The sequence below is a fragment of the Canis lupus genome, chromosome 15, assembly GCF_003254725.2.
Source record: "Canis lupus dingo isolate Sandy chromosome 15, ASM325472v2, whole genome shotgun sequence".
NCBI lineage: Eukaryota > Metazoa > Chordata > Mammalia > Carnivora > Canidae > Canis > Canis lupus.
In genome coordinates, this window is record NC_064257.1 from 50,670,020 (window position 1) to 50,689,348 (window position 19,329).

At 39.4% G+C, this 19,329-nt stretch overlaps 2 protein-coding genes across 19 annotated transcripts in view; one reads left to right on the forward strand and one right to left on the reverse strand.

Moving 5' to 3' along the window:
* TIGD4 (tigger transposable element derived 4) overlaps positions 1-18,287 on the reverse strand; it is a 49,646-nt gene extending 31,359 nt beyond the window's left edge. Inside the window, exons 1-3 of one of the 6 annotated variants that reach the window (XR_003133334.3) lie at positions 17,954-18,194; positions 9,006-11,154; positions 6,685-6,812 (exon numbers count right to left, since the gene is read on the reverse strand). Coding sequence is in view for 3 of the 6 variants with exons in the window: in XM_025439356.3 (XP_025295141.1) it covers positions 9,066-10,601 (1,536 nt within the window). In the remaining 3 variants the exon portion in view is untranslated. The other 5 variants (XM_025439356.3, XM_049094236.1, XM_025439355.3 and 2 more) reach the window with 5 other exon arrangements.
* A 35-nt stretch (positions 18,288-18,322) lies between these two features.
* Positions 18,323-19,329, forward strand: part of ARFIP1 (ADP ribosylation factor interacting protein 1) — a 131,516-nt gene continuing 130,509 nt past the window's right edge. For 2 of the 13 annotated variants that reach the window (XM_049094239.1, XM_049094243.1), the window contains exon 1: positions 18,334-18,464. The gene's annotated coding sequence lies outside the window, so the exon portion shown is untranslated. Of the gene's footprint in view, positions 18,583-19,329 lie in introns of all 13 variants that reach the window. The other 11 variants (XM_049094238.1, XM_049094241.1, XM_049094245.1 and 8 more) reach the window with 10 other exon arrangements.

The window sequence follows — 19,329 nt, forward strand, 5'->3', positions numbered from 1 at the left end:
CACCTGGGTGGCTCAGTCAGTTAAGCATCTGCCTTTGGCTCAGGTCATGATCTGGGGTCCTGGGATCAAGCCCTGCATTGGGCATTCTACTCAGCAGGGAGGCTGCATCTTCCTCCCCCTCTGCCTGCCACTCTCCCTGGTTATACTTGCTCTCATATACTCTCTCTCTCCCTCTCTCTCTGTCAAATAAAATCTTAAAAAAAAAAAAAAAAGCTTTGATGGACACCTGGTGACTCGGTTGAGTGTCCAATTCTTGATTTTGGCTCAGACCACGATGTCAGGGTCGTGGGATGAGCCCCATGTCAGTCTCTACACTCAGTATAGAGTCCCTCTCCCTCTGCTTCTTGTCCTGCTCGCGCTTTCTCTCTCTCTTTCACATAAATAAGTAAAATCTTAATAAATAAATAAATAAATAATAAATAAATAAATAAATGAAAAGCTTCAGTGTGCCTGGGTGGGTTGGTGGGTTGAGTGATCAACTCTTGATTTCGGCTCAGGTCATGATCTCAGGGTCATGAGATGGAGCCCCAGGTAGGACTCATCACTAAACATGAAGCTTGCTTGGTATTCTCTATCTCCCTCTTCCTCTCTCATTCCCCCACTCCCTGTTCCCAGGGGGCAAGTGTGCCTAATCTCTCTCTCATTAAAAATAAACAAGAAACAACAAAAACTCTTAGTTTTCCACAAGTCCCCATTTCCATTCAGCAGCAAAAAAACAACAGATTTCATCTTTCCATGTAAGTATAACTGTCTTTTGGTTTAAGACTTCATTTCTTAGAATTGATTCAGACATCATAAGATTTAAACTCTTCCCCAGAATTATCTCTTGATGCAGGTGCAAGAAGTTGTGATGAATAGCAAAGGTATTACAAAAAGGTAAACTAGTCAATACATAAGAGGGCTTTCCCTTTAGGAAAAAATATGATTAGATCCTTGCCTCTACCACACACAAAATGAATTTAAACATGAAAACAAAACTTGTAAGCTAGTAGAAGAAAATACAAGAATATTTCATGGCTTTCAGGAAGGAACAAGAAAAATAAAATTAGTATAAAGAAAGAAAAATTAAGTGATTTCTATTCATAAATGATAATGAAAAGATCTGACTGGAAAACAGACTTGAATTTATAAGAAACTTTGGTAGTATAACTACATATAAACCAGTCAAAAATCATTCACTTTTTTTAGTAGTAATCAGAAAATTGAAAGGAAAATATTCTATTTGCAGTAGCAACTAAAGTATAAAATACTTAGGAATAAATTAAGAAAGTAAAGCATGTATATGGTAATCTGAAGTAAACATGATAATGTTAATTATGTAAATTGGTAGATATTTGTAGTATATGTACTTTTCTGTACTTTTAAAAAAATTTAGAGTATGGGGACGCCTGAGTGGCTCAGCAGTTGAGCATCTGCCTTCGGCCAGGGCCTGATCCCCGGAGTTCTGGGATTGAGTCCCACATCCGGCTCCTTGCAGGGACCCTGCTTCTCCCTCTGCCCATGTCTCTGCCTTCTCTCTGTGTCTCTCATGAATAAATAAAATCTTAAAAAAAAAAAAAGTTTTAGAGGATGTCAAATTAATGATTAACACTCTTGTGATATCATACATGAGGTTTTTCCCTAAGTTTATTGTTGGCTGACTTTACAATTATGTAAGAAATTAACGTAAGCATAAGCCATTGCATAAGTCTGAGTCTTGTCATTATTTCCTTTATTTCGTTTTCTTTTTCAGTAACTAATTTGTTGGTTTAATTGAATTTAGTAATTAACTGTTCATTACATGAATAATACGAAATTCTCTTACTCACTTTTGAGTGTACAAGTGAGGCAATCATCTCTGCAAGAGTTAAGAAACATCACCATTCTAGAGCTTTTTGGGAGAATGGTTCCTCAACTAGGCAGGTAGTGACATGAAAGTGACTCTTATCTCTATGCTGAGTTACCTATTTTGCAACGTAGAAAACAAGGCTTGGTATCAGCCAATAACACAGGCAGTGACTTTGCATTAACAAAGAGAGTTCAGTGGCATACAAAGAGGAAGTTAGGGAGAAACAAAACAAACAAAACAAAAACCCAATCTTTGTTAACAAATACAGGAAACAAGACTATCTGTAACTTTGCATTTAGTTCTTCAATTGAGCAAATATTTATGTATCAATAGCCTGTTTGTATTTAATAGGTACTGTTGGGGAGATACACGTAAAGGGATTATACAACAGCCCCACCTTAAAAACAAAACAAAACATGATTTTATTGGGTTTGATAACTAAGAAAAAATAAGTAAAAATGGAATGAAGTGGGGCTCTTGTCCTTTCAATTTTTCCCCAACATATTGGCTAAGAGTTCTCTGAACAAGGAAGCTGACTTCTTTGAACTCAAATTGGGCTAATGCATGGAGATGAACATGTAATCTATAGTACATTAAACCAGTAAATCTAGTTTTTCACCAATTCAATACTATGCTATAGATCCTGTTTCACTTGGCAAAAAAATTTCTAGCCTGGCAGTGACGGTAAGATGTTCAACAAGGAGAATCAGAGGAATAGGAGATTTTCATTACAGAATTTATTTGCAAGTCAAATTTAGAAAAAAATCCAGTTCAGGCAAGCAAATTTGCATATACATGCAAGTAAAAGAAGTTAAAAAAAGTTTGGACCTTGACATTATAGTTAATATTACATGTTTGTTTAACCAGTTTCCTACTAAAAAACAAATAGTTTTCAGCCTTTTTAAAAAAGATTTATTTATTTGAGGGGATGGTGAGGAGGGGCAGAAGGAGAGGGAGAGAGAATCTCAAGCAGACTCCCCTCTGAGCACAAAGCCCTACACAGGGCTTGATCTCACAACCCTGCAATCATGACCTGAGTTGAAATCAAGAGTTGAAAAAAAAAGAAATCAAGAGTTGGTTGCTCAATGGACTAAGCCATCCAGGCACCCCTCAAATAGTTTTTAGTCTTTTGTTTTTGTTTTAAGCTACTATAGGACCAAATCTTTTATCTGCATTTTGAAACATGAAGAGTTATTCTGAAAACCTTTTTGTAATTCATTTGATGACAAAAGCTGACCTGATATAAACTCATTTGGCAATAAAAACTATGAAGCTATTAAGCTATTTATAATCTTTATATACCTGACTTCATACGAATATGTTTCACTGCAAAATTATTAATGTTTGACAGTGGGATGCTACCCTAGTATCTCCCAAGGGTGTTATATTACATAAAGTATATGTTTGTATATATCATCTCTTTCAAATCTGATAAATTCTCAATTCTAAAACATTTATGTTCCCTGGGTTTTGGATAAGGGACAACGGGCTTGTATACACTGCAACAAACATCCTTAGTATTTTTATTGTGTTAGGATAAATTTATATCATGTACAACATATTTTTAAGTCAAATTTTTTTGGGTTTGAATCCTAGTTTTGTTATTTATTAGCTATAGCTATACTTAAATTTTCTTAGCATTGAAATGGGGATGATATAGCTAGAGTTATTCTGAGTTTAACCAACACAGGCTAAGTACTTTGAAGTCTAGAAATTAATAAATATTTAATACACACCAACTATAATAACTAAATGTACCAATTTATGTTTCCCACACCAGTGCAGCCATTTCTCTAAGCTCTTGCCTATATTTAGTATTATAATTCTTTATAATCTTGTCTTGTGATAGCTCCCCCAAAAGATGTCCCGTTTTTTTGCTTGCATTTCTTTGATTCCTAGTAATGTTGACATATTTTCCTACTTTTTTTTTTTAAGATTTTATTTATTCATTCATGAGAGACACAGAGAGGTGCAGAGACACAGGCAGAGAGAGAAGCAGGCTGCTGATGTGGGACTCGATCTTGAGACTCCAGGATCACGCCCTGGGCCAAAAGGGAGGCGCTCAACCACTGAGCCACCCAGGCATCCCTATTTCCATACTTTATTAGTATTTTTATACTATTCTTGAGTGTCATACCTTTTAAAAGATTTTTAATTTGGGCAGCCCTGGTGGCACAGCAGTTTAGCACTGTCTGCATCCTGGGGTGTGATCCTGGGGACCGGGGTCGAGCCCCGCGTCAGGCTTCCTGCGTGGAGCCTGCTTCTCCCTCTGCCTATGTCTCTACCTCTCTCTCTCTCTCTGAATAAATAAATTTTTTTTTAAGTTTAATTTAATATTTTCCTTTCCTCCCTTCTTTCCTTTCTTCATTTTTTCTTTCTTTCCTTCTTTCATTTCTTTTAGTTTAATTCTTTTAGGATTCATTTTGATGTATGATATTTTTAATCCTATATTGTTAGCCATTTGCCCTAATATCAGTTATTAAATAATCCATCTATTTCATCACTGATTAAAAGACATTCCTGGGGATCCCTGGGTGGCTCAGCGGTTTAGCACCTGCCTTTGGCCCAGGGCGCGAGTCCCGCACCGGGCTCCCGGCATGGAGCCTACTTCTCCCTCCTCCTGTGTCTCTGCCTCTCTCTCTCTCTATGTCTATCATAAATAAATAAATAAATAAATCTATCTTTAAAAAAAATAAAATAAAAGACATTCCTATCATACGCAAATTCTTTTTCTAGATATTATGTATTATACTTTTGATTGACCTATTCTCTTGCCCACACAATATTGTTTAAAATTCTGGTATAGATAAAATATTCCCTATGTTTTTTCAAAATTTTCTGATATACTGATACATATTTATTCTTACAAAAGTCTGAATCATTTTTTTTGTTTGTTTTTTAAAGATTTTATTTATTCATGATAGACACAGAGACAGAGAGAGAGAGAAAGAGAAAGAGACACAGAGACACAGGCAGAGGGAGAAGCAGTCTCCATGCAGGGAGCCTGACATGGGACTCAATCCCAGGTCTCCAGGATCAGGCCCTGGGCTGAAGGAGGCACTAAACCACTGGGTCACCAGGGCTGCCCAAAAATCCGAATTATTTTACAAAATTTTTGACAAATCTGCATTGGGATTTTGACTGGGGTTAACTTGGAAGAAATGAATTTACATTTCAATATTGAGTTTTTCCATTTATTCAAGGCCATGAAAAATGTTGTCATGTCTTCTTAAGGTTTTATAAACTTTCAGGACCTTGCTAATAGCTATAGCTGATTAACAAGTTCTGAAATACATGTACTCTTTTAGTTTATAGCAAGTTGAAGACCGATTGATACAGCACATCACAGATTGATAATATGTGAATTTTCTTGAGACAGAGAGAGAGAAAGAGAGAATGAGCAAGGAGAAAGGCAGAGGGAGAGAGAATCTCAGGCAGACTCCACACTGCACATGATGCTGGATGTGGGGCTTGATCTCATGACACTGAGATCATGACCTGAGACAAAACCAAGAGTCAGACACTTAACTGACTGAGCCACCCACGTGCCCCATATCTTTATTAGCACTAAGTGGTTATTATGGGTTGAATGTTTGTCACCCTCCAAATTCATATGTGGAAGCCCTAACTGTGATGATGCTTGGAGATGGAGTGGGGGAGGTTATTAGGGTTAGATGAAATCATGAAGATGGGCTCCCCATGATGGGATCAGTGCTTTTATAAGAAGAGATGGAAGAAATCTCCTCCTCCTCTGCCCCCAACTCCCTGCAATGGCAGAGACAGGTCATGTGAGTATATGGTGAGCAGATGACTATCTGCAATATTTTGCAGAAGCTCTGCACAAGGAAAACTGAAGGTTTCTAAGTCACTTTTTTATTCCTTCAAAGTGAAAATATTTTAGTTCTACAGATAAATTGCATATTTCTAGAAATGTTGACTTCTCTATTTTATCGTATAGAAGAATGCCAATGAGGAAATTGTCATTGATGTTTAGTGATCACCAGGCTATTACCTGGGCATATCTGGAAGTAGTAGCATGGAGGTGCCTTTCTAGTCATTCTTTATAGGCAAGGAACACTTTAGAGCTTGCTAAATGCTTTTGCATGAGAAATTTTCTTTCATCCTCAAGATAAACTCAAATGAAGTGTCAGTCTTATTTTATGGGTAGTACAAACTGATATTTAGACAAATGAAATATCTTTTGCAAGGTAGCATAGAACTAGGGCTAGATTAAATTTATTCCATTGAATGATTTTTTTTTTTCTGAGAATTTATTCTATGCCAGCTATGGTCCCTCAATCTAGGCCTCTCTCTCCTCTAGTAGTAGGAATTCTCAGCAATTAGTATAGCTTCTTGGCTGCCTTATGCCACACTGCACCTAGCTAGGTAGCTCTATGTTCCCCCCAAAGATCCAGCCCACCATTGGACTCTGAACCTGTTGGCAGATGCGGGGTACTACCTCCTTTAAGAGCCAAATCTCTCTCTGCCAGTCTCTACTGAGTCCTTACTGAGCTAATGATTGAAAAGGGCTTCTCCTGACATCTGAGGTGTTTACTAGGGAAGCTCTCCTTCAACTCTCCCTCCCCTATTCTTTGCCTCTCAATTCTTCTGCTTTGTATACAGTAAATGGGAGGTTTTACATTTGACCTTAGGTCCAAATGAGAAGCCAGGCAGGCAACATAAGACCCACAGGCCTTGGTTTACTCATTGTCCTACTTTATCTTGAACCAAACCATTCACTAGTGAAGTGAAACAATGTCCCAAAGTCAATAGAAGTATTTGTTATTTGGTGAAGTAGACTGAAGGGGAAACATTGTTGCAACAGTAGAAATTTATAAAGAATGAAAATAACACACCTAACTGAAAAGCAGGTGAATTAAGTGAAGTTCTTTTCCGAAAAGACAAGTGACATTTAGTCTGAACTTTGCATTAACTGTGTATGGAGATGATAAATCAGGAGTGAGGTATGCCATGACTGTCTGTTCTAGGAAAAGTGAATTTAAAGAAATTTTGTTTTGAAAATTGTTTAAATTTATATAGCTTGTAAATTACACAGAATAGTATATACAACATTAACAACTTAAAGTTTATCTCTGAATTTAAATAAGCAGGCATCTTTTTCTTATTCTCTATAGGAGCCTTGCCTAATTTTATCACTTTTAGATTTATTATGCCCCAGAAATAAAAAATGAATCATGTCATAGAAGAAAAAGAATAGTAGGTACTTTCAGCACTTCGGGCATATTATAGTTGTTTCAAGTATTTGCCTTAGAACTGCACTGGAACCTCTGTGTTAAGAGTTGTACAGAATTACCAACCCAGAAAGTGTGAGTGTTGCATTAGTAACAGTGTTCTCAGGAGACATCTTGTGAACAGAGCTATCAACACAGATTCAGCAAATTCTTTGAAATATTTCATCCTTCGGGCCCTAAACTCAAGGGAAACAACAACAGAATTTCTTTTATGGAGTATAGAAAAGCAGCATTGTGGTACAGAGTTAGAGGAACATAGGATAAGTGATAGGGAACTACTGCATTTTGGTTTTGTTTCTGAGATTTTAACCAAATTATATTTTTTAGATTTCAATTTCCTCATCTATAAAAATGGAGGTAATAATTCTTATGTCATAGAATACTGGAATGATTAAATAAAAATTTGGTATCAAAATGGTATAGAGAAACAAAGAGAAAATAATTATTGAACAAAACTCAATATATGCCAGGTGTTATAGTTATAGCGAGGGCTCTTAAGAGAGATTAAGGTCCATGATTTAGGTTCACAGTTCCAATCTATGCTGAAATTTTAAATCAAATCATTAATTAAAATGATTTCAATTAAGTTTAAGTAATCTATATTTTGCTCTACAAGAAGTTTTCTTAATTTGAATATATTTTTAAAGCTTGCTATTACTAACTCTCAAAAGCAGAGTAAATCAATAATGGACAATAAAAATACTTTCTATAAATATTTCCTTCCAAATAGGTCTTTTGTTGGCAGACTAATAATGATCCCTAAAATAAAAATAATCTGTATAACATTTTACACTTTTTCAAAAGGTACCCTAAACTATGTATGTTAAATAAGTATGGCATTTAAAATTTGACAACAGAAAAGTCAGACAGATTATATTTTTATACTTTTAAAAACTATTTTATGGAGAGTAAATAATTTCATACAATATTTTAATAGTCTGTAGACAAAACTTCTTTGAACAAATTTAATTCAATATGTTAGCCATTGAATTTAAAAGAAAAAAAATGATTAAATATATCAAAATATACTGAAAAGACACTCAGCTTTTCCTGAAAATTCAGTAAAACCAGGAAAATAATGATAGATTAAAAGTTTCAACTTTAAAATTAGAAAACTATCTAAGAACCACATAAGACACTTTTTCTCATAACTGCATATATATCTTCATATAGCTTTTCAAGAGTTGTCTTATTAAAATAGAAATTATGAGTTCACAAATGTTTAAGTAATGTATTTTTCTATTAAACACATATATACATACAAATATTTAGGAAGAATCCATATCATCTTCCAGTTGTAGATGACAAAAAGTATCTGATAAGGTCATACTCTTTCAAATGACTTTCTACAGAAATAACTGGAAAGTAGTGAGACATATATTTTTAATCACTTTCGTGTAGAATTGGGTCACACTTTATTTTCAGTACTTTTTCATAATTTCTTCTTAGCAAGATAAGCTAGTTACAAGAAAAATAATTTAAAATTAACACTTGCTACAAGGCTAGAATATATGCCTTTTATAAAAATAAATATCTAAGGAATAGATATTTCATTTCTGATACGAGGTAGATGAATTAAAATATTCTAGAACATGATCTGCCTTAAAAAAAAAAGTAAATAGCAATCACCAATTCAACCTGTATAATCAAATAGCTGGAGTGTTTTTGATTTTTGACATTTATATCACATATTTCAAGTACAAGGCCTCCAAAATATATTTTCTACTCCCCCAAATCTTGCTATATTAAAATTCATATTTTTCATTTACTTACTCATTATTATTATTATTATTTTTTACTTACTCATTATTTAATTTACCTAGGGAACTTCGCTATTCAGGTCAAAGACATATGCAATTAAACCAAAGGTTGGGTTTTTTTTTTTTTAATTTTTATGTTTAAGTGGTATTTTCCCTTTTATATACCTTATATAATAAAATACATTAAGAAAAGCTATTACTCTTCATTTGTTGTACCACAAATAATTACTTAGATGATGAGTTAATAAAAATTTCAAGGTCTGCTAAAGAGTTATGAAGCTCATCACTCATATCTTGACTTCTAAGAAAATTTTTAAGAGTTTCCAAAGCAGTTATTGCCTCCGTTTTTGATGGTAATGGGAGTTCAGTGCCTAGAGATCCACCATCATCCTCTTCATCAGAAGTATAAAATCCGGTTTCCTCAGATTTATTTTCTTCGGGCCATTCTGAATCACCTTTTGGTGCAGCTTCACAAGTTTCCAAATCATCATCGAGGGCAGCATACTCTTCTATAGATAAGCCTTCAGGAAATTCCACGCCTGCTGCCTGAGCATGGGCAACCAAATCAAGACTAGTGTCTGTCTCTGCATTTGTCCTGTCACTTTCTTCCTTTTGAGATTTGAATCCTGCCTCTTCATAGCTCTTGACAATAGTCTCTGAGGTTACAGCCCTCCAACAAAGGTGCAAAGTATCAACTGCATCTAGTAGGGAAAATGTAAATTCTTTGCTGCCTTCAACAGAGCTTAAGAATTTCTTGATAAGGCAATGTCGGTATTTGATTTTAAGGCTTTTAATAACACCTTGTTTCATAGCTATAAATTTGGAAGATAAACATGATGGAAAGAACGCTAACTCAATGGACTTTAGGTTCTTTACCTCTGGATGTGAAGGAAAAGAATCAACAAAAATCACCACTTTTCGTTGCTGGGCTTGAAACTTCTCATCAAGCTTCCGCATCCATCGTTCAAATACATCTGAGGTCATCCACGCCATTCTGTTAGCTTCATAGCACACAGGCAATGATTTAATACCTTTGAAACAATGTGGAGTTTTGTTTTTTCCAATGACAAGCAAAGGAAGTTTCTCTGAGCCATCCATGTTTGTCCCAACCACCAGAGTTATTCTGTCTTTGCATAACTGTCCGATGGAGCATGTTTCTCCTTTAAATGCAAATGTATTTGTAGGTAACATTCGATAAAGCAGCCCAGTCTCTTTTATATTAAAAACATTTTTAGGGTGATAATCATTTAAATAATAAGGAAGTACATTTTGGTGCCAGACGGCAGAAGGGTCTACTGACACAGCTGTAGCTTCTACAGGTTGAGCTCTGAATACTAAGCCATACCTGGATTTAAAGCGATCCAGCCAACCATTGCTGCACTTAAAGTCATTATGTCCCAGTTTCTGGGCAAAATCATTAGCTTTGAGACGCAACATTGGACCATTAACTGGTACATTTAGACACTGAGCAATTCGATACCACCTCATTAATGCCTCTTCTAGATCTGTGTAAAAAGCAGTTCTCAGTCTTTTTCTCTTCGGATCAAATCTCAGAGATTCAAAGGCTTCTAGAACTTTGTCTTTATTCTTCATAATAGAAGACAAGGAATTTTTCTTTATTCCATATTCAGCTGCAATTTCTGCCTTTTTCTTGCCACTTTCTACTGCATTTATGATGTCGATCTTTTCTTCAATGGATAAACTTTTCTTTTTCTTCACTGTCATAGGCAGAGCTGAGGCATCCTCAGAAGCCTCTGCCATCTCCACCAGTGCTTACGTAGAGATTGCTTGTCTTTCTGGTGGCTGTTTCTTTAGATTTCTTTTCCAAAATGATACAAATTGTAGCTTTCTGTCCTGCTTCATATATTAAAAGTTGGTAAGTGTCTATTAGTCCTATTTTTCGGGAAATTGATAAGTAAATATCTTTTTTCAAAGGGTCTGAATAAGAAAAATGTTGTACGCAGTTATACGCAGCTAGAATATCGTAGAAGAGAAACTTCCTTCCCAGGACGTGCGCAGCTCAGTTTATAGTTTATTCAGTGTTCCAGAAGTCAAGCTAAAATAGAAATCTCATTATGTCAAACCTGTCCAGTCCTGCTGATATATTTTTGGAACTTCAATCCTTTAAGATGATCCATTTTATCCATGCGCGCATTCAACCTCCTATTAATTCTCCGCAGAAGGCCGCCGAGATAAGAAGGAAAAGCGTTCAGCAATTTTCATGCAAAATGTTACCCGTTAATTTCCAAGTCTCTTCAGGGCGGAAAAGAAAGTGGTATAATCCTTCTAGGACTTGATGGTGTATCTTTTGCTTCTTGAAAAGAGAAAAAAAAAAAAAAGAAAGAAAGCTACTTTAGCAATGATGTGTCAATTGAATATCAAAAAGAATATTTCTACTAATTAGTTATGCTTTTAATAATAATGAAAAGAATGAGAACATGTTTCTGAAAATATAATAACCAAAGCTCCTAGGAGAAATGCTTACCTCCTAAAGGGCCTCTGTAAAAAGCCCTCTAGCTCTGCTCTGTGCATTTGAATTCTCACTTGCTTTGAATGCTTTGTAATATATACTTCTGAAATAATTCAGGCAAATTTAATCTGTTTTAAAAACAGGCGCTTACCAAAATTAAAGAACTAAAATTGATGCTGGATAGACCTTTGGTGGCTATTTCTCACATGAAGTCACAGACTGCCCCCTCTGACTTCTCTAAAAGAAAAACACAGTCAGACAGTAGTCACAAGGTTTAACTTTTAATAGCACATGGGAAACAGTGTCCCCTTCGTCGGAGTCTGATAGAAAATGCTTCACTAAAAATCAAATTAAGTGATTCCATTACAAATTTTAAAAATCTAAATCTTATTTTATCTAAATGCTTACAAACCTAGTAACTTTTTATCAACTTGACACATTAGCCAAATGCACAGAGGCCAGAAATAATTGACAAAATGCATAGGAATGAGCAAATTATTAAGAGGATATAATAATGCAGTAATAGACCTAGACTAAGACTAAGAAGGAAAGTGACCATGGGTCTTACGGTCTCAGGACCTCCACTTCCTTATCTGTAAGGTGAAGGGCTTATTACAGTGCAAGGATATGGGCTTTGGTAACAGACACACCTGAGTTGACAAGTGATTCTGCTGTTTACAACTTATGTGATCCTGGGTAGTTTACTTAACCATTTGAAGCTTCAGCTTCTCACAGGGTTATTGTACATTCAAGAAGATTCAAATGAGTGTAAAGCCCTAGATGGGCTTGCACCTACCTTCCCACGTGGCACTCATCCTACCAAAATCTACAGGCTTGGGGCCTACTGCAGGCCAAAGTAAAAAGCTAATTTGATGAGCAGGTGTTATTACTGTGTGAAATAGTGTGGGCACGATATCCCTCTAATTTTTCTCTCTGTCCTCCCAGGTTTCAAGATGTCATATGCATTTTTTGCACAAAATTTTTTGACAAGACTTTTTGTCAAAATTCCTCTGCCTTTTTTGTCTAAAAGAAGTAATTTTTATCATAGGAATTACAACCAGTAAAGGAGGCTTTTTTGTTGTGTTACTGAAAAAAAGTCTTAATAATAATTATGATAGCCCAGGGCTTTAGTTTCCAAACACCTTCACTTCCTGTATTCCAAACAACTCAAGAAGAAGATAAAACTGAATTTCAAAACTTATATAGTTATAATGCAGTTGAATGCAGTCCAGTATCCAGGCTTACTAATGTAAAGCCTACCATTCTTTTCACTATATTACAGTGTCTTTGAATCACACTGCTGTGGCCTCCTCTGATAATATGCACTCTATGTCCCCAGCACCAAACCAAACCAAGGTGGCATTTTCAATGCCTATCTGAACCTAACCAAAACAAAAAAGCACTATCAAGCTTCCATGGAAGAGCAGAAGAATAGGCCTTTATGAATTCTGCGAACATGAATAGCAACTCTATCCCACTGTTAAGGTGGGCTGACCTTTCTAAGTAAGTAAGCTTTGACCGTTCAATTAAAAAACAAACAAGCAAAAAAACCCAAAAAAACCCTTGCTTATATATGGGACCTCCCTGCACATTTTTCTGCAATTTCCTATAAATCTAGTATTACTTCAAAATAAGCATTTTTAAATATCTTGCTCTTATGGGGAGATACAAACCTTCAGAAATTGTGGTAGAAAGAACCAATTTTTTAAGACAAAAATCACACAAAACTACGCCCCAAGAGAAAAAGGGACTCTCCTAACTTTTCCTCTGTCTTCTGTTCTTTCCCTGCTGGAGGAACAGCCATCCCATACCCGCCTGTGCTATAGAGGAGCAGGCCTGGCAGCTGCCTGGGACACTCACAACCTACTGCCCGACTCTGCAGTGTTTTATGTTTAAAGGTCACATATCCTCAGTCACCCAACCTTCAGGTGCCTTCTACTCCCCAGTACCGAAGCAGCACCACTGCGGTTTCCCACTGCAGGAACTGGGGGCTGGGAATAGCAAGAGGGATAGAAGTCAGGGGGCGTTGGGAGGGGGAGCACTCCGTAGTCTCCCACCTTTGGGCCCACTGAGCTGCACTGGGATCCCTCACTCGGCCCCTTACTTTCAGGCAAATAACATAGCAGAACCACGTGGGTATTTTAGTACTTTTTTTCTTAATCTATTAAAATAATTCTAATTTGAAAAAATTTTTTCAGTTGTCAGAAATAAACCTCATCTCAAATAAAAAGGATTACAGAAAAAGTCACTTGAATTTCCTCCCATACTCCCTCCCAAATAAAGCAATATAATATACACAGAGATTGGTGATTATCTTGATCAAACTGAAAATAATATGTTTATTTAAGAAGATATTAGTTGTTTTCTGAGAGTTAACAGTATATATTTCCTTCTAAAACAGTAGTGAAATCTACAATTTTCCATGGTAATATACAATACATCTTTATTCCTGAAATAACCACATGTCTAATGTCAATCCAGACAAGCCAGACTTTTTCCCTAGAAAAGAACAAGGCACCAATATCACTTAATCAATGAAGCTAACATTTTCCACTCTCCACAGTATAATGTCTGGGATATTTCTTGCAAGGAGTAATGGCAGGAGCTAGTATATCTCAAAAGTACCCATTCTCTCGATTAAGCTCATTAATCATTCCACTCCTTGAAAATATTACAGCAGAAAAATACTGTACTACGTGTTAGATGCTATTTTCTCTATATCAGTAGTCAAGCTAACTAAAGAATAGGCAAGTCACTAAAAAAGACTTACCAACTGAACTCCAAGAAAATAATAGTCAATTCTCCTGGTAACAAGAGAAATGTAAATCTTTTTTCAAAACAGGAGATACCTTTTTGTTTTTTGTTTTTGCCTATCAGAATGACAGTATCTAGTTTTTGCCAGAATGTGATAACATAGGTTGTGAGGAGGTAAATAAATTAGTACAAAGCTTATGAAGGGCAAATTAGTAATATTATACAAAAACCTTAAAAATGTGCACAACTTTTACCCAGGAAGTCCATACCTAGGATGTTAGCCCAAAGAATAATTATACATATAAAAATAATCTAGCTTACAAATGTATCCATTATCTATTGCTGCATTTAATAGCTTAAAACAATACCCATTTATTATTTCACAGTTCTGCAGGCCAGAAGTCCAGGTGAGCTCAACTGGATCCTTTGCTTAGGATCTCACAAGGCGGAAATCAAGATGTTAGTCAAACGGGACTCTTATCTGGAGGCTCTGGGGGAGAATCTGCTTGTGAGTTCATTCAGGTTATTTGCAGAATTTAACTTCCTGTGGTTGTAGGACTGATGTCCCTGAGTTTTTTTGTTGGCCATCAGCAGAGACTGCTCCCAGCTCCTCGAGGCCTCCTTCAGGTCCTTGACTGTGGCCCTTTCCATTTCAGCAATAGAGAACCTTCCTCCAAATCTTTCTCACACTTTGAATCTCTCTGCCTTCTCTGTTGCAACCAGCAGGAGAAAACTCCCTGCTCTTAAAAGGCTCCCATAATCAGTTTAGACCCATCCAGGTTATCTCCCCTTTGATTAATTTAAAAGTCAATTGACTACATCTGCAAAATCCCTTGCACATGTAATATAACATGTGAGAATGATGTCCTATCATGTTCATATTGGAGGGAATTACACAGTGAGAATCATTGGAAGTCACCTTAGAATTTTACCATACAATATTCCTTATATTGTTGTTTTATAATTACAGGCAAAACAGGAAAGAACCTAAATGTGTAAAAAGGATTAAGTAAATAATTTAAGAAATATATATGCTAAAATACTACTGAGCCACTGAAGGAGAATATTTAATGATATGAAGAAAATTCCATAATATATTAAGTGAAAAAAGCAAAATACAAAACTGTATGCCAACAAAACCAATATACACTGAAAGTTACATGAGGGCAGAGGCTCATGGCTATTCCTACAGTGCTTAGTGCCCAGCAAACAGGTTCTAAATAACAATTTCTTAAATAAATGTAGAAAAATATATATGCATAGAAAAAAGACGTTGACAAAATGCTGAATGTTAATTCTAGATAATGGAATGGAAAAAACTTCAGTTTTTTTCTCTTTGTAGTTAAAACAATTTCTACTCTTATGTTCTACTCAAACTATTATTCACGGGCTTCTTTAAATGTTCCACTTATCAGTATCCTGTAACAAAGGATTTGTTTCCAAAGAATTAGACTGTGCAATCATTAACTAAATATGTCTCCATGAAAAGGGAACCGATGTTGGAGAGTGATAAAACTACTGTGACGTTACCAGAATTCCCCTAGAAAGGATGTAAATGTAGCACCTTTTTCTTTCTCTTGAGGAAATCATATTTATAAGCAGCATACAGTATTCAACATCTAAAGCAAAGAAAAAAGGTTGCGTGTACATTTAATTCACTAAGAAGAGAATAAAATAATATTCTTTAACCTTTGGGCCCCTTTCCTTCCTGGTCAATATATGAAATACAGGCATCAGAGTTCCCACAAGCCAAGTGAACAAATGGCACCTGATTTTTCAAAAGCTGAATAATAACTAATAGCAGTACAAAGGTAAATTGGTAGATAATCCCCATGTCATAACCATACATGGCAGACAACTATTACCTTTTTTCTTACCTCTCCAAACACAGATGCCAAGTTTTTAGAGAAAAGCAGTAATCTTCTATTCTTCCTAAAGAGAATGGGCAGGCAGAACTCCCCAAACTCTAGGGCAAAGAAAAAAAGAGAGGGGGGGGGGGGGGAGAAAGGAGAGAAGGCAAGAAGGAAGGAGGGAGGGAAGAAAGGTAGGTAGGTCTCCATCTAAGCAGGGTTAGATTTTAAAGAAGGTCTTTCTGTCAGCATAAAAAATTTCCCCCAAATTAGAAAAATACCAGCTACTGCTTCCTTTTTCCAAAATAAATCACATAGAGTTTCACTGTCTTCCATCACCAGCTGAAGTAGCTGCCAGTGTTTTCTTCAAGTGAACTTTACATTCTAAGTTTCCTCGGAGCAGCAGAAATCATGGGAAGACGAATCCTGTGTGTAGCCCTTGCACAGGCATGAGGACTAAGCATGTGCAGTACCAGAATCACACTAGACTGTAGTGCCTAACATGATAAACAGCACCTCCCGCAAACAGAAATTAGCACGAGTTCCAAGCAGTTCTGAATCCATCAGAATCTCTATCAAAAAACATCAGCAGCTGCAAAGGAAACCATCCAGCTAAGGACAAATAATTAATGCAAGTGTCCACCTTTCCAATGTAAGAAACACCTGAGTCTAACAATTTAATAGTCAGACTGACTCTAATAATGCTAAGCATCCCCAAACTCAAGAGACACCTGGCAGGAATCCTAAAGGTGCCAGCCAACTCAACCAGTTAAGTACAGATCTTTTAAGCACCACTGAGCACTGCCATGCACCTCCTTCCAACTACGCTTCAGAAACCAAGAATAACTTGTATTTGGCTACTAAGTTCCATTCTGTTCCCCTACAGGAAGAGCAGTAATTATTCTGATTGGGATCCTTTTCTTATAACTGAGAAGATTAACAGGATGGCTTTGAACAGAAAAGTCCACAGAAGACTACAGTCCTGAAGTTATAATTTAAGTGAACTGGCACATACATTTGCTCTTTTGGTTAAGGACAGAGCCCCTTAAGATGAGGGTCCTCTATACACAGATTCATGTTTTGAGACTTCAGTACTGTTTTTGTCAGAGGAAGTGTGAGAGCTCACACTTGGAGAGCTCAGCAGATAAATATGGTTATTTACTTTTGAAACGTTTGTGTCCTCACGGGTGTTTACCGTTCACGGACATGGGGGAAGATATGTGTCCAGGGATGCATGATTCATTGTGCTCCAACTCCCTAGAATTTGTAAAGGCCGACTTCTGTCTTTGGGCGCTTGGCCATTAAAAATGTCTCATCACTTGTAAGACAAAAGCAGATGAGAGGTACGATCTAAAGAAGAGTAAATCCCACGGGATGCACAGTTACCCTTCGCACTTCTACAAGTGAAATGGCTGCAAAAGTGAGCATGCAAGGCCGGCAAAGGAAGGGCAGTCCAGGACCTTGATGAGAGATGTCCGTGGATGCAGCGACTGTAGGTTCTGTGTGCAAATGAGCTTCAGGTCTGTGTAGCCCCCCGGCTCAGCCGCACCTTCCCTCACTCAGGGCCGGGGACGGGCGGGGATCCACAGCGCAGTGCGGGGCTCAACTTAGCAAACTACAAAAGGGCTCAGAGAGAAAGGAGTGTTCCGCGGTTGCCGTACCCGGGGCAGCGATCTACTTAAGAAGAAATGGGGTTGAGCAAATCAAGAATAAGAAAACAGGAGCAGGAAGGAGAAGTGTCGGGGATCCAGCGGCGCAGAGCGACCACAAAGGCAGCAAGAGCTCAGGGAAGCCGCGCCGGGGGTCTGGTCCTCCCGAGCAGGGTGGGCTGCAAGACGTGGCCGCAGCGGGGCGCTCCAGGCACTGGGGAGGCGAGGGTCGGGCGCCCGCACCCCGCATTCCCGCATCCTCCCCCCGCCCCCCACGGGGCTGGAAAAACTTTCCACTTGCTCTCCGGCAGCTGAGGAAGCAGCTCGGCTCTCCTGCGATATGCGTGGCGGCGAGCTACGTGCACCTCCACCCCCCCGCCACCGGCTCACCGTCTGCTGGGGGGACGCCTAACGCGTGAAGCTGGGGTGCGTGAGTGAGAAGCAAGGGATGCTGAGGGCTCCGGGAGACCTCCGACCACTCAAGCCCGGGCCCGCGCGCCCTTCCGCAAGCTCCCGGATCCCGCAGGTGCATCAGGAGCCGGGCGCACGCCCCTCGGCGATCCGGCCGCAGCCAGCCCATTACCCGGGCAACAGCGCCCGCGGAGCCCCGGATGTGGTTGCTAGGGCCGCAGCGGGGGGGCGGGGCCGGCTCCGGGCGGGGGCGGCCCCGAGGGAGGCGCGCTGGCACCATCGAGACGTGGCCGGGCCGCGCCGGACGGAGGGAGAGAGAGGCCGGCCGGGGCCCAGGACAACGCCACTTCCGGCCTCCTCACTTCCGGCTCCGCTGCTCTCGGCGCTGGGGCTGCGGGCCGGGTCGGGAGGCGGCGGGTCCGGGTGTCCTCGCGGTTGGTCGGCGAGAGGCTGTGACAGCGGCCGTCGCTCCCCGCCCCCGCGGATCGAGGTGCGTGGGGGAGGGGCAAAGGGAAAGGCCCAGGGCGCGTTTCCGCTCGCTTCTTGCCTGGCTTGAGCGGCCGCAGGGATAAGCCTCGACGGGCGAGCTGCCGGGTGCCCCCAGACAGGTGAGGGCGGAGCGGCCCGCGGGGAAGCGGGGGGCGGGGGCGGACCTGCGCTAGGCACCCCCGGCCCGGGGCTGTGCCGTTGGGGCCCGACCCTCGGCGTCCCGCGGCAGCCGGCGCTCGGGGAGGGCTGGCCTCGCGGGCTGCGCTGCCCCCTCGTTGCGAGCGCCGGAGGGCAGGTCTCGGGCGGGCCGCCGAGGGGTCCGGGCCCATCCCCACCTGTGCGCCCCGCGCTCTGCAGCCCCTGCTTCCTGTCGGCCGCGGCGGGGGGCGCGGGGGCGCGATGGTCCCTGCGAGCGGCTCCCGGGCGGCGGCGCAGGGAGGAGCCCAGCGGAGCGCCCCGGCCTGGCTGCCCGGGGCCGGCGGGGAGGCTGGAGCTGGGGAGCGAAGTCGCGCAGCCTCTCCTCCTCCGTTCCTCCTTGCCAAGTTACTGTTTACGTGTCTAGGAAATGGAAATGCAAAGACTTTTTTTTTTTTTTTAAAGGAGTTTCTAGACGCTCTTCACTTTTTACTTTATTGCTTCCTTTTTTTTAAATTAAGTTTCCTTCTTGAACCCTTTGATCTCAAAAAGTTTATAGTTTACGCTTCCTTCTAATCCTTAAGCCACCCCCCCCCCCTTTAGCATTTCTAACTCCTCTCTTTGTTTTCTCCTGGATTAAAAGAACGTGATTTCTCTAACTCGGTTCTTATTTTTGTTTTGTTTTGTTTTCTTTGCTCAACGTGACCAACACCCTCTCCTGACCACCACGT